At 37.0% G+C, this 13,985-nt stretch overlaps 1 protein-coding gene and 1 pseudogene across 1 annotated transcript; both read right to left on the reverse strand.

The window, feature by feature from the left end:
* Positions 1 to 463: 463 nt before the first annotated feature.
* Positions 464 to 13,317, reverse strand: LOC113664576 (nibrin; the record flags this gene model as incomplete). The annotated part of the gene is given in 13 exon segments (XM_089198839.1): positions 464 to 723; positions 1,154 to 1,203; positions 1,304 to 1,420; positions 1,787 to 1,948; positions 3,099 to 3,669; positions 4,534 to 4,643; positions 5,766 to 5,860; positions 5,941 to 6,032; positions 6,394 to 6,584; positions 7,787 to 7,904; positions 8,495 to 8,598; positions 9,144 to 9,220; positions 13,232 to 13,317. Coding segments are annotated over 13 exon segments (1,816 nt in total), but the record flags the coding sequence as incomplete, so codon positions are not given.
* LOC149048562 (uncharacterized) lies at positions 10,672 to 12,702 on the reverse strand (annotated as a pseudogene).
* Positions 13,318 to 13,985: the final 668 nt, after the last annotated feature.

Raw genomic sequence — 13,985 nt, forward strand, 5'->3', positions numbered from 1 at the left:
TCCTAACAAACTCGTGTTACCTTACAAACTTAACATTCACGACAAAAATAGCACCGCCCTTGAATATGGAAATGAAATATATTTTCGAAGAAAGTGAATATTTTCGCATGCTTTCTCTCATAAAATCGAATTAATCTTATCACGAGAACGTGCAAACTGTGCGGGGGTCGGAAAAAAAATTGTCCCTGAGTTTTGAAAGTCTCTTTTTCTTACAGTTCTTAGAGGCTATAACATTATAATTAAAAGGAATCATTTGAAAAAAAGAAGCTCAGTTAATGATGGGTCATTATGTATACAATAAAACCCTGACTGGGGCAAAGAATATGGCTACTTCACAATGTTTTAACGAAAACCAACTTAAAGGGATTTGTGCGGTTTGGTTGAAAAAAAAAAACTTAAATATAAACTTAAAACAGCATTATATGGCTAAAGAATCCTTTGTAATAGAGCACAAGAGATTACGTTGAACACAACAGTTCGAAAATAGTTTATTTCAAGTTATGCAAAGCGTATAAAATTAAAAGCTACAAATATCTACTTCAGTGCTATTTTTCTCTTTTCTCCAATATCTTAGATATGCATTAAAGAAACTAACGTTTTATTTGAATCCCTTTGATTTTAATAAACAGATAACCCATATATGGAATAACTTAAAGATGACTCTGCGACTTATGATAACATCATCTCCTTATTCTTTTAACTTTGGTAGGCTTGTCTTCCCATCTGTAAAGGAAAATGAAAAACACTTCTTCAGCTCTTGAGCAAGAGAACTACTTGCAAGAGAGTGGTGATCATTGTTAAGGACCAGGTGTGTTCCTCTGAAATAACTCACTTCTCCCTTGTAGATATTTCTTGTGAATGATGGAAGTGGGAGGGACCAAAAACTGCTACAAAACACACAGAGAATATATTACACTGAAAACATCTTGCGTGTTCGCGCAAGTGCTGGTGATATATGTGTTGATTGCCATGCAGTGGTAAAGTACTGAGAAGGCTCCGCAATTTTTTAAGTACGCTAGCGTGTTACATATCGGTTGGTTACAACGAGTCGGAATAAAGTTGACAGAAACAAATTTGTAACGAGTCTACAAATGCCAGAGGGCCTCGGAATATAAGCCAGAGAAGATCAGGTTGAGATCGATCTTTAATGTACCTGAACAATTCATCTGCCCTTCTTTCATCTCTTTGTCGTTCAACGTCGGCCTGACAAGACATAAAACAATAGTAGATAATAATAGATAGTATGTACCAATTATCCTTCAAATCGTTTCCAGTGAGGATGTTGACAAGAAGTAAGTCTCACCTCTCTCGCCTCCACGAACCACTCGTCGTTATCCAAACGCTCAGAGGTCTGGTGCACAGCCAAATCACTTCCACCAATGATGCGCGGGAGACTGCTACGAGAGCCTGGGTAGAGTTGCTTCAAAGCAAAGTTTTTTGTTTTCATTTAAGATTTCGTTCCACACATGCCTCAGTAACAAATCAGTCGAATGATAAGTGGATAGTACAAGCAAATTGAGGAATGATAACTGTCCATATTTTGATCAGTTTTTCGTTAGAAAAGCCCATGAATCGGCAAAGCTGTTTCTCTCTGTTGTAATTACAATTTGACGCATTTTTTAAGACGAGAGGGGATGTAGGTTTCGACCGGAAGGAAAGGTGAGATAAATCGTTAGAGTTAAACGTTCTTCCTCACCGTCGTTTAATTTGTTCGGGCTTCCTGTAATTTTTCATTCAATTTCGCTACTTTGCATCTTCTTTGGGATTTTAAACTCTGCGCACACACCTTTTTAAATATCTTGAAATTCTTGTTAGTGGTATTCTGCTGTGTCTTCTGTATAGCAGCAACAGAAATATGTGTTCGCACCACAAGCGACATCTGATTAACCACCATTAAATCTATCGGTAAATGAGACTCGTCATCTTGAAACACGTCATTTCTGCTCACCTGTGAAAAATATTTGATAATGTAGCTTGCCTAGCACCATATTCCGGGAAAAAGCTAGAGCGACGTTAGTTGAACATAATTAACACAACAGTAACTTCACTTTTACAACTTCTTAAGTTAAGTTAAAGTACTTGTTGGTCCGTAGTTAGCAAAGGTACTCTAAGCAAGTTACCTTCTTGTCATCAAGTACATTAAACAGGTGGAGTACTGTATATTTTCAAGATAGAGGCATATGAATTCGGAAAGAATATAAGAATATGGCTCAAAAATTTCACAACCGAAAATTATACAAAAAATGAAAACACTAAACGAGCCTGTGATTGGTTGGATTTGGTATGACAAACTAGTTTGACGTGTTAGCATCAGCAACAACTATCAGAGTACTTTTTCGACTGACAGACAGACGAAAATCTATGGGATAGGACTCGTCAAAGGCAAAATTTGGAAAACAATCCCATGCAAACATGGATGGTATCATTAAAATGTACTTATTGCTAATGTATTTTCATCTGAGAATAGGGAATTGATGCAAATTTACAAAATTCTCCTAAACTTAAGACGTACTAACTTTTTGTTCGTCAATTTTCAGTAATTTTCATCAAAATCTTTGACACGATCCAAGCATTCTTAATAACTGCGAAACGCCAGCTTTTTATTTCGCGCATTGCATTTGCACAAGGTCGGGTTCACGGCCTCTCTGCAAACGCTTGAAGGGTCAAGGAGGTAAGTTTCGAAAAAAACTGTGGTGTTGCGTCGGTGGGAGAGTATAACAAAGTAATTTAGTATTATCAACTGAGTTGATAACGTAAATTAGCCACCGTAAAGAGTTTAAAAGCTGACGTTTCGAGCGTTAGCCCTTCGTCAGAGCGATTGGAGGAATTGTGGGTTGTGTGAAGAAATAAGGTGACGAGAAAACAAGAATAAATCAATTGAAGGAAATGTACTCGTTGATACCGTGGGGGTTAAGATTGCCGATTTGAAAGATAAATTTTTGCTCTAGAGTTTTGCGGCTTGAAGGGTCAGATTTCTTTCCTGAAAATTCTGCGAAATTCTTTTCCCGTCGGCTTCTTGTTATTCACTGTTTGAAAATAAAATTTGTATCTGACATTAATCTAGTTCAAGGCATGTTTAAGTCATATTGTATACAAACCTTTTGAGGAACCCTAGAGCAAAGGTACCCAGCTGGAACATATAGATTTTTCCACATATCATCAGTACCTTCCTCATTATGTGCTTCTAAGCTGGATGGATTTTCTATCTCCAAAGGTAGTTTCACCAATTCACAAAAGAAGCCTTTATCTTTTTCTCCAACTTCCTTTGATTTCAAGTCCTCTTTTGTACAAAGCCACGGAGTACCACCATGTTCGACCTCCTTTAGATACATTTCCTCACAATCACGTAATTCATCGACTATCACGTGACTTTTCTCGCCAATATCCACAATATCAGCAACATTGTCAATGCCGTTCATTAAATCCTTTCTGTCCTGGGGTTTTAAGTCACTTTCCCTGGAGGAGTTACGTTTCACCTCCAAACTGTCCGCAACAACGCTGTTAGGTACCTCCAGAGCTAATTTAACATCATCCCATATGTTTTCTTCATGTTTGCTTACATCCAATGATTCGGCCACCAAACTCGAGGAATTCTCCACTTCCATTATTTTTCTTTTCTTTGCAGGCGACACACTGTAACTGTTCACAAATCTTTCGTTACTCGTGGACCTGAAACAAAAACACCATCATCACAAAGAAAACCAACAACATCAGGAACTTAGAAGTAATATTCTTTCTAGATAGTCAAAGCACTTTCCACTAAGTAATATCTCATATCCGTTGGAAAAATTTTCAGGATATTTAAAACTACAAAAAAACCCAACGTTCAACCTAATATGGTAAAACATAGGGCGCCTTCATGACAAGACGGAAACCGCGTGCACTGTAAGTACATCCCGGTGTCCGTCTGAGATCCTTAGAAAACTCTTATAAGGATTTAGTATAACGACGGGAGGGAACAGAAGGTACTTACAGAGCCCGCGGTTTCCGTCCTGTCATGCATTTCTACAGACAAACCGACGCACTTTTCTCGGGCAGGAGCCAAGATGGTTGCACAATTTTTATTGAGAATCTTTCTATAAAATGAATACGTGAAGAGATTTTCCTCTCTCCCCGTTCTTTTCTTTTTTAACAAGAATTCCTGGAAAGTCCCAGAAGTCACTTTACTTCTTGTTACATTCCACAAGCACCAAGTAACACCATTTTTCTTTTGTTTTTGTTTTGCAAACCAAGTTTCTTGTTGTACATTTCGGGTAGTCTCTCATATACCGGGTTCTAAAATAACTAATAATTAACAGATAGGTGTAGCAGAAGGGTAAAGTAAGTGGGTATAGAGGATCAGTGAACAGTGGGCACAGAACTAGAGGAACAGTGGGCACAGAGAATTAGTAGTACAGTGGAATTCAGAGTCAGGCCCTCAAAGGTTCTCTCCATGTAAAAGGAGCACACTTATCCCATTTTCTTTTATTTGGGGAAAATCTGTTAAATAGAAAAATTTCGGCGATTTTTCCTCATAAATAGATAAACTCACACCTCTTTTCACCAGTATTAACCGTCTTAAGTGTGTTGCTGCTCTGCTGCACATTCGAACTTTGGGTTCTGTCCTCTTTTTTGGCCCTCACAGGTATTGGTGGTTTCTTGAACTAATTCACAAAAAGAAATCTTTTGAATTACACAAATCAAATTGTTATCTTGATGTCCCAACATTATTGACCTTCACAATCCCATCAATCAGCCAATTGATGAAGGTTTCAGATATCTGTACTGCGATCATGAGGCGTCACTGGTATCCCACCCCATAACTCAACATAAGCATTTGACATGTGGCCACATGACCAACCACATGCTTACACTGTTGAAGTTGCCAACCAGACAATCATGGCACTCTCGTGTGCCTGGAATTCAAATGACAACTAATCAATCAGTGTTTTGTCTGCTCATGCGAAAACAGTGAGCCAATCACTTGGGCTGGCTGTGATGAGTCAGACAGATGGTGGGTGTCCCTGTGACATCAGACCTTTTACTTCATCATCACTAACCTTCCTTTCCTCCCATTACCAAAAGTGAACACATATCTCATTGGCATTTGTGAAGTTCATTGAATAAATTTTCATGCCCTGTTTTAATGACCTGCTGAGGACTACCAGTTCACATAGCACTTTGTATCAAATGGAAAAGAGTTTTTGCAGACTTAGACTAATCCCATTTAATAAGAGTAGGAGCTCTTTGGTATCCCCTGCTGACCACAATGGAAAGGTAGATAGGGCCTACATTTCATCATCCTTATCAAAAACTAATACAATGTCTAACCATTTGTGGAATGTGATTGTTAAGGCAGCATATTCTCCTAAATCAAACTTTAAGAACCAGAGTATGAGTACAGTCCAGGGGTGAGAGCCTTTTTGATTGGTAGTCTGACACTCTAGCAGCTAAGGAAAATGGTCAGAAGTCTTATCTTAATTGATTGTCTGTCTTGATTGATTGATTGAGTATCGTGATCACCTAAGCAACGACAGTCCTAGAAAGAACTGCTTTCCTGAATGGGAGTCATCCTCAGATAAATTACTGTAATTCACTTGTCTCTGATAATGATTTCAGGTTCAGCCACTGTTACACTAAAGTCCTTTTCAGAAGCTCTCAATGAATCACAGCATGAAAGCACTGAATATTCTATTTTCCTCAGCAGATACCAATTAAGCCACAACATATATGTATCCCTACAGGTAGAGTGCTTTAATAACAATTTGACTCTGAGTTAGATTTACCTCCTGCACTGTAAGTTGTTCAGAGTAAACTCTCTCTGACATTACTTCAACAGCTTGAAAAGACTGGCTCACAAGATTCTGTGTTAAAGATGGAACTGATAAAAAATATAGAGCAATGTAAAATGCAAGTAACCTTGTTAGCATAAAAATTATGTGAACATGACAAATTTCGAACCTGCTGCAAGGCTTGGATTACAGTACTTGTCCAGAGATATAAACAGTAGTGCCAAGCCTAGCTCAGATTCAGGAATAGGGCGACATTTGTTTCTGTTAAAATAAAAGACCTATTAACAAGATTCCATGGAATTATAAAATGCCTAAACTATTCTCTTGAAAGCAATCTATATATAAATTTATTTTCTTAATGCAACCTAATGAATTCATAGTAAGTTTTTAATCTGATTTTGCCCAGAAACAGCTACCTGTGCATTACAGAGAGGCTTTTTCAATTGAAGATTGAGTGATACAATTAACAAATAACAACAACATATGTTGAGCTCTAAATCAAATCAAATGAAAAAACTCAACAGGATGCATTTTGACCAGATTTCTGCAAACCCCTGGCAGTTAAAAAAAATTATAAAACATTATAAAAGATCCTTGAGAGGAAACATGAACCCCTACTAACCTTCTTAGAGTTTCTGTAACATGTAAAATCCACTGCTGAGAAGTAACAGGTAGTGTACTTTGATCTTTTGTGTCCACCATCATAACACAAACATTACCTGACACCAAGAAGTCATCATTCTCACTCCCAGGATTGTCCCTCAATAAAGTGATTCCACCACTTGATTCCACAGCATAGTGTACTCTCTTGTACTAAAAAAAAGACAGTTAAGGACTGCATGTGGCTTCAGATATAGCACAGTTTTATGGCACTGAAAAGAAGTAGAGGTTATATAATGACACTAAAAAGTTGTGTTGCAGAGTATTTGTCTCACATGCAAAACAGAAAACCTGCTGAATCCCACATATCCATGAGTACCCTGTGCCACAAGAGAGAAATGATTCAAGAATATATTGCCTAACTGACATTCAACCAACAATTAAAAGGTAACAAATAATAAAATCAACAATAGTAATGATGATAAAAATAGTTCCATAATAATGATCAAAGGGGCTAGGTCAAAAGCTTACCGGTAATGGTTCCCCTATTCTCTAGGCTCCAGCAATGATCACCTAATTGTATGCTTCTTATAATTTTGCCTACCAATTATACACAGTTTTCTTATTTTATTGTAATTCCATTTTATTAAGACTTTTGTTTCATACAAAAAGGCATTCTGCATTTTAGAATATTCCATCACTCCCAATCTTAAGATATTCTGCCATTCCACCGATCCACCACTCCTTTGTTCCATCATTCTATTGAATAACTCAAGGTGTTGTATTTTGCAGCTTTCTCCATCATAAATTTAGTGCCTCTTATCAGCATAAGTCACTGATTAAAATGGTAAAGTGCTCTATTTTCAAAGAATGTGAAGATCGCATCTATTCAGATATTTCTGCCAGGAAAAGTTTTGATGTAAAATATTTGTCAGTGAATGCCACTGTGAAATTATTTTGAGATGTTTATCATCCATTAAATTCTCCACTTAGTTTCATGATACGCCAATAACACCTATTAAGGTATTTCTGCAAGGAAAACTTTCTTTAAGAAAAATTACCCACAATCCTGAAATCATTGTCAGAAATTTATCATCTTCTGCTGTCTTCTTTAGTGTCAAGGCAAGAACTGAAAACATGTGCTAGTGGCTACAGACCAGAAATTCTGAAAAGAGAGAACTCAACCGTGTCGAGTTGAAATGTCCAACTACAAAGATACTCAAAAACAAACAATATGTAGCACCAGAAAACATCAGGTCAAGATTGGAATTCTATTGTTACACTCGCTCACTTATTTTGACAACATACTTTATGCGGTTTTGCCACCCTACAGGAGGCAGTAGCCACAAAAATACACAACAAAACCTAAAAACAAAGTGTGACCACTTCGGCAACCATATCCAGATATAAATTACCTGTTTTTTACCGATGAAAATAAATGTTTTGCCTTTGAACAAAGTCTTTCTGGCCTCATTGGGAAGAAAACTGGCATCTTGAGAACTGATAGTCTCCTCTTTCAAGAGTGGGAGGTAGCTGCAGGCATAGCAAAACATTTTATCATTGATAGCCTTACACATGTACATTGGATCATAAAAAGGATCTGAACAGCCACTTGTTATAACCCAGAGGAGAGCACACAAATAAAGATGAATACAAAGGAATAGAGAACCTAACACAAATATTAACATTAAAAAGATCTCTAACTGAACAAAAATCTATTGCCTGAGGCCTATTAAGTCTTGAAGATGAAGTTTTGGTCCCATAGCAAGCACTGATATCCCAAGCCGTACCCAAAATTTGAAAGCATAGAAACCTGGGGAGTCTTTTCCAACCTTTACTGAAAAGGAAAAATGATTTATTTGCCACATAATGTATGTCATAAGACCACTTTCACTCCTTCTCCAATTGTACTTCAAAGTCAAACAGCATATTTTGCTCTGATGAAGGGCTAATGCTCGAAACATCAGCTTTGATAACTCTCTAAGGTGACCATCAACTTTGTTGATAAAACCAAATTAACACGCTGTCTTGGTGAGTTTGTCTGTATGATTGATGCCAACAGAAAACTAAGAGATATTTGCATCCGTGCCGGTGCTTTGGAATAAATGAATCACATGCTATACCTTTCAGCTGCAGGAATAGTGGATCTTATATTCCCTGCTTCTATAACATCTCCAAAGTAAGAAGGCTTGACAATTGGCCTGCACTCAGCTAATGCATGAATGACCTAAAAAAGAGTAAGGCCATATTAAACGATATTACCGGTACTTGCATGTTGATACCTGGGAAATAATGCTGCTTTGGCAAATCTCCTGTGGTTTCATATTACACAGTTCTTTGTGATTCTCTTCATGTAACAGAGACTTAAAGAGTCAAAAGAAGCCTCTAAATAATAAAACTGTTAAGATAATTCCACCCTAAACTAGGTACTGGTACCCAGGCAGTCAAGTGTATAGATTGCCTTTGTGGTAACTAAAACAGATGGTGAAATTTTGCAAATTCCCCCTCCCCCTGCATCTTTTCCCACCCAGATTTTCACTGGGTGCTTTTGTTGTATGACATCAATAATTATCTGTGTGTTCAACAATGTTTACTACTAATGAGTGGCTGGATCTCATCAGATTGAAATTCATTGTTTAATTCAACTGCTGCCAATTGTTTCACTTGTTCACCAAGGGTTACAACTCAAAAATAAAAAAACCAACCAATGAAAAAAGTTTCATTCCATTAAAAAAGTTCAAAAAAGCTAGAGGACTTTTAATCATACTATACCTTAATAGTAAATGTCAATTCATCCATCACTAGATGACTCACAATTCCTTGCCTCCAGTCATTCACTAAGTGACCTCCTGGAATTATTAAAATTATTTTCCTTGAATTAAAATAAGTTCTCTACAGCATAAAATGTAGTTATCCTACACTCCAATATGTCTCCATAACTAGTATCACACATACCATGGCATGAAAAAAAAGTGATCCAATGCAATTCAGATACTTAAGGATTTTTAAATCTTGAAAATGTTCCCTACTTCAAACAATGTATCAAATCTCAAAAATTTTCTTAAAGATTCATAAGGTTTTATTCGTTCATTCATAAACTTTATTAATCTGTCTTGAATATCTAGCTGACGGGGTTAAAAACCCCTCTACTAATAGGGGACCCTTAATATAGTTAATAACCTACTAACTATTTTCTAATGAACTATTTAAAAAAAGCCTAACAATATAATATAGTTAAAAACCTATTAGCTATTGACTAATGGGATAAATTATTAAAAGGAGAAATGATTAAGAATTCAAAGGATGCATTTGGAACAATTGTCATCTTCTACCATTAAGCTGAAATCAAATTTATGGATACGATTTTTAACACTAAATAATGATGGGAGGGTTCTAATTTTGCTTGGTAGCTCATTCCGCAACTTTGGTCCCAGGTCTTGGTCCTAAATCAGGGGATGGCAAACTCCACCACCCTTAAGTTGTAGGATGAACAATGCGTGTGAAATAGCTTGCATGTTGTGGTGGGGCATAGTTTGTGTTTCACCTTAGCATTATAGCATTATAGCATTATAGCATTATAGCATTATCTTGCAGTCTTCTGCTCTGAAGCATCATTAGACCACTCTTGTTCAGTAATGCTTGGTGGCTTGATTGCTTATCTAGGAAAACTGCCTGTACTGCTCTTTCTTGAATCCGTTTGAGCTTTCTCTTATCAGTAGTACTACAGAAATGCCATACGTCTATAAGTCTTTTAGGTCTTGTAATCACATGTCTTGGTCGTTCGCTGCTACTGCTGTCACCACGCTTCATACTCTCGGCAGGTATCAGGGCAATCTCTTGTGCTGGACGAATAAAGCGTGGCTCTGTAGATCAACATAGCTAAGCTTGGATCATGTCCTGCAACTGCACATTTCCTCATACACTGCTTGACTGTCTGCCCCATACGTTCAATGAAACCATTACTCTGCAAGTAACGAGGGCTTGACGTGATGTGGTCAAAGCGGTATTAGTTTGCAAAGGCTGCATATTCCTTCGACGAGAATAGGGGGCTGTTGTCTGTCATAACGGTTTGAGGCACTCCATATTCGCTAGACACTTGCGTCAGAATCTTGGTGGTAGCGCTCGCGTTGGTGCTGTGTACTTTCCGGATCACAGGAAACCTACTGTAGTAGTCTGCTATCAGGAGGTAGGTAGTAGACTGAAACTCAAAGAAATCAATTCCTAACTTCTCCCAAGGTCCTTGAGGAACTTCATGGGGCAACAGTGTCTCACGTTGCTGGCTCCTCGAAAACGTCTGGCACACTTCACAACCCTGTGCTGCCTGTAGTAAATCTGAGGTTATTCCTGGCCAGAATATTGCTTCTCAGGTTCTTAGTTGTATCTTCTCAAAACCAAAATGACCCTCGTGGATAGTTTGGAGGACTCTGCTACGCAATTTCTCAGGAACTATGAGCTTTCATGTCAAGCAAGCTGAAATACTTTGAATCTGCTAATTCCGGTAAGATGTCATTGACTGTCCTGCTGTACCACTAATTCCTCTTTATCACTCAGTTGAGATCTTTTGGATCAAGACATAATCATAAGGAACCATCTAGTTTCTTAACTGGAACAATCAAGTTAATCCACTCAGTGTGCTCCCTTACTTCTTTAATGACTCCAAGCTGGGTCAATCTCTCCAATTCTGCTTTGTAGAGTGATTTTAGGCTGACTGCAACTTGGTGTGGTGGGTGTTGAACATTGGCGCATTCCTGCAGTAAGTAATCCTTAGTTGTGGGCAATGAGTGTATCCTTCCATTAATAGTTATCTTCTCTTTGGTGCTCCTTTGGATCACTGGTACCACTGGATCAGTGCATTTCTGAACTCTTGTAATTACTGGACCAACAGTGGTTTTAGCGGGCTCTTCCACGAGTGTTTTGATAGACTTATCTGTTTTAGCTTGGACAGCAGGTTTCTGGATTTCTGGATGAAGATTCCTGGCTGAGCCATAGTCTCAAATCACTTTGGTTGACAGAAAAATATAGGTAAATAGTGTCATTACGTTGGTTGACAAGCTGCCTAAAAACCGTCTGCAATTAATTTTAATCATTCGCAAAAAGTACATAGAAAGTTAAAACATGAAGTATTTGGTTACAGTTAAACTGAATGATGGAACTTTCATTCATTTAATATCTGAATTTTCTCAAGCAGTTTGTTCGTAGTGAAAGAGCAAGCGAAGTTTTAATTTAAGACTTTCCAAGTCTGTTCAGTTTGGACATTTGTACCGTAAATTGCATAACAGAAACTGAAGGAATCTGATGAGAAAAGGCCACATTAAATCCCCATCTCTTTCATTGGAGTGTGCCATTCAAATTTAGCTTTTGTGGAGGAAAGACCACATTTACACATGCTATTGCAGTAAACAAATGAACAAACTCTCACAACTTCAAAATAATTCACTCACAATTGCTTTCCTTGCCGTTTACTTAATGAACAGAGGTAAATCTTCGTATATGAATGAATCATTGATGAGAGTGAAAAATACTTTCCGTTAGATCATTGACTGTTTTTGAAGAAAAAATTGTCTTAACAATCGTTGCCAAACTTGTGCCGTTGTTTTTCAAATGCTCTGGCGCTTTTTTTTTCTTGTGTGCTCCCTAACTGACAGGTGTCAGATTGTGACAGATACTTGTAAAAATAATGTTTCAACAATGCTATCGTTATGGAAATAAAAAAGGTTTCAGTGATGCATCTCTCCTAAATTTGCATCACCTCTATTTTAACTACCATTTACTCACTCAAAAATTGTTCGGTTTATGGAAGATCTTGCCGTATTTAAATCATTTGGGTTCTTTCAGAAAGAATTTCGTCAAGTTTAAAAAAAATAAATATGTTATTTACCAGCTAAGGGTCAGTCCATATGGTGAAAAACTGTGACCTCGGTCTTGAAATGCTGCCCTCGGCCGTAGAATTTTCAAGAACTCAGTCACAGTTTTTCATCATACGGACCTCCCAGCCAGCAAATAACATATATTTACTGTTTCAAAATGATCTGCGAATATTTCCACAACAGTCTCTTGGTTGCTAATGATCTTGCTGTCAACTTTTAAGTTTATATCAGTTCCCATGACCCCCTTCCTAGAGCCAAGAAACAGTTTAAAAATTTTCGAAAAATTTTCAAAAAATTTCTTGAGTTTTCTTTAAGGTCAGAAGTATTTTTCTTCCAGTATTGCCATACAGCAATTCTTCTTTGTCTGACTGCCTCATTGCAACATTTCACTTTCTCTTCCCAGTTTTGTTGAGTCCTTTCATATAGATACTTCTTAAAAGCTCTTCTCTTTGCTCGGATGGCATTTTTCCATATAGTTGTCATAAAGGGTGTATCTAATTATCACTTGCTCACTTCCAAGTATCTTCAGTTAAGAAACATTACACTTATTTTTATTGGAATGATAGCCACTATAAGAGTTTAAAGATTTTCACAGAGGTATAAACCATTTACACTAAGCAAAACCAAATAATTTTTATCGATTAGCATCAATGATAACATGATTTTGAGTGCACTTTACTATTATGAAGCTCATGACAAGTAAATTTTTCAAAGACAACAAAATTGCACAAGCACATAGGGAAAGTCCAATTTGTAGTCTTTGAAAAGTTTCTAAGTGGTTATTTACACCATTGCACAAGAAACCATGCTATAACAATAATAATAATTTACATAAAAAAGGCATCACAGAAAGTCAAGACAGACAAAATGTTGACAGCATGCACACTACTTGTAATTTGCACTCGTGTTACATGAAAAAAAGAACTCATTTTCAGCCAGTAAGAAACCTGTAATTTTTTCAGGTATGTTACAAATCTCCCCTATGATACATACCAAGTTCATGAATTTCACTTTTCAAAGCCTCTTTCTTTTTTTCATCAAGACATGATGTACAAACAATCAAAGGACTGTACTTTAACCTTAAAGAAACATTTTAAAAATCTGTGAGCCCTCATGGACAACAGAGGTGACAGTCAAAACTGAATGTGACAATTTTTAAAATACACCAAGTAATAGCAAGACTTCCCTGTAATGGAAGTTTTCAAAATTGTTGAACTCAGAAGTAAGTAGGACAATACCCATAACAAACCTAAGGTAGAGCATAGACCAGCTCCCATCTTTACAGGAGAGGTCATCTGACTTGGAAATCAAAACTGACTGTAACAAGAATCCTCAGCAGGAACTTTTTCTTTTGTGTTACACTTGTGAAAAAATGTTTTTAACTCATCTTTCCTCATCTGATGATGAGGCTCAGAATTTATCTTTCCTCTCTCTGTATCTTACATCAATCATCCAAGTATACAAATGTCCATGAACATTTAGATGTTACTAATGAATTTAAAAAAAATTGAATCCATAGCCAGATTATTCAATTCAGAAATCCAGTGGATTTGGTTTGACTGCAATACAAAAGCTTTCTAAGATTTCACTGGCCTGGAATCAATGGTTTTTGATTCATCTTTTTGACATGAGACATTTATTGATCTTTATTTTCAAGGTGTATTCATGGGGTTAAACAAAAAAAATTGAGGCAAAAAACTGACCAATGTCAAATATATAAGACTGCTTCACCTGAAGAGAAAATAGC

Source organism: Pocillopora damicornis, chromosome 3 (genome assembly GCF_964200805.1).
Source record: "Pocillopora damicornis chromosome 3, jaPocDami1.2, whole genome shotgun sequence".
Taxonomy (NCBI): Eukaryota; Metazoa; Cnidaria; class Anthozoa; order Scleractinia; family Pocilloporidae; genus Pocillopora; species Pocillopora damicornis.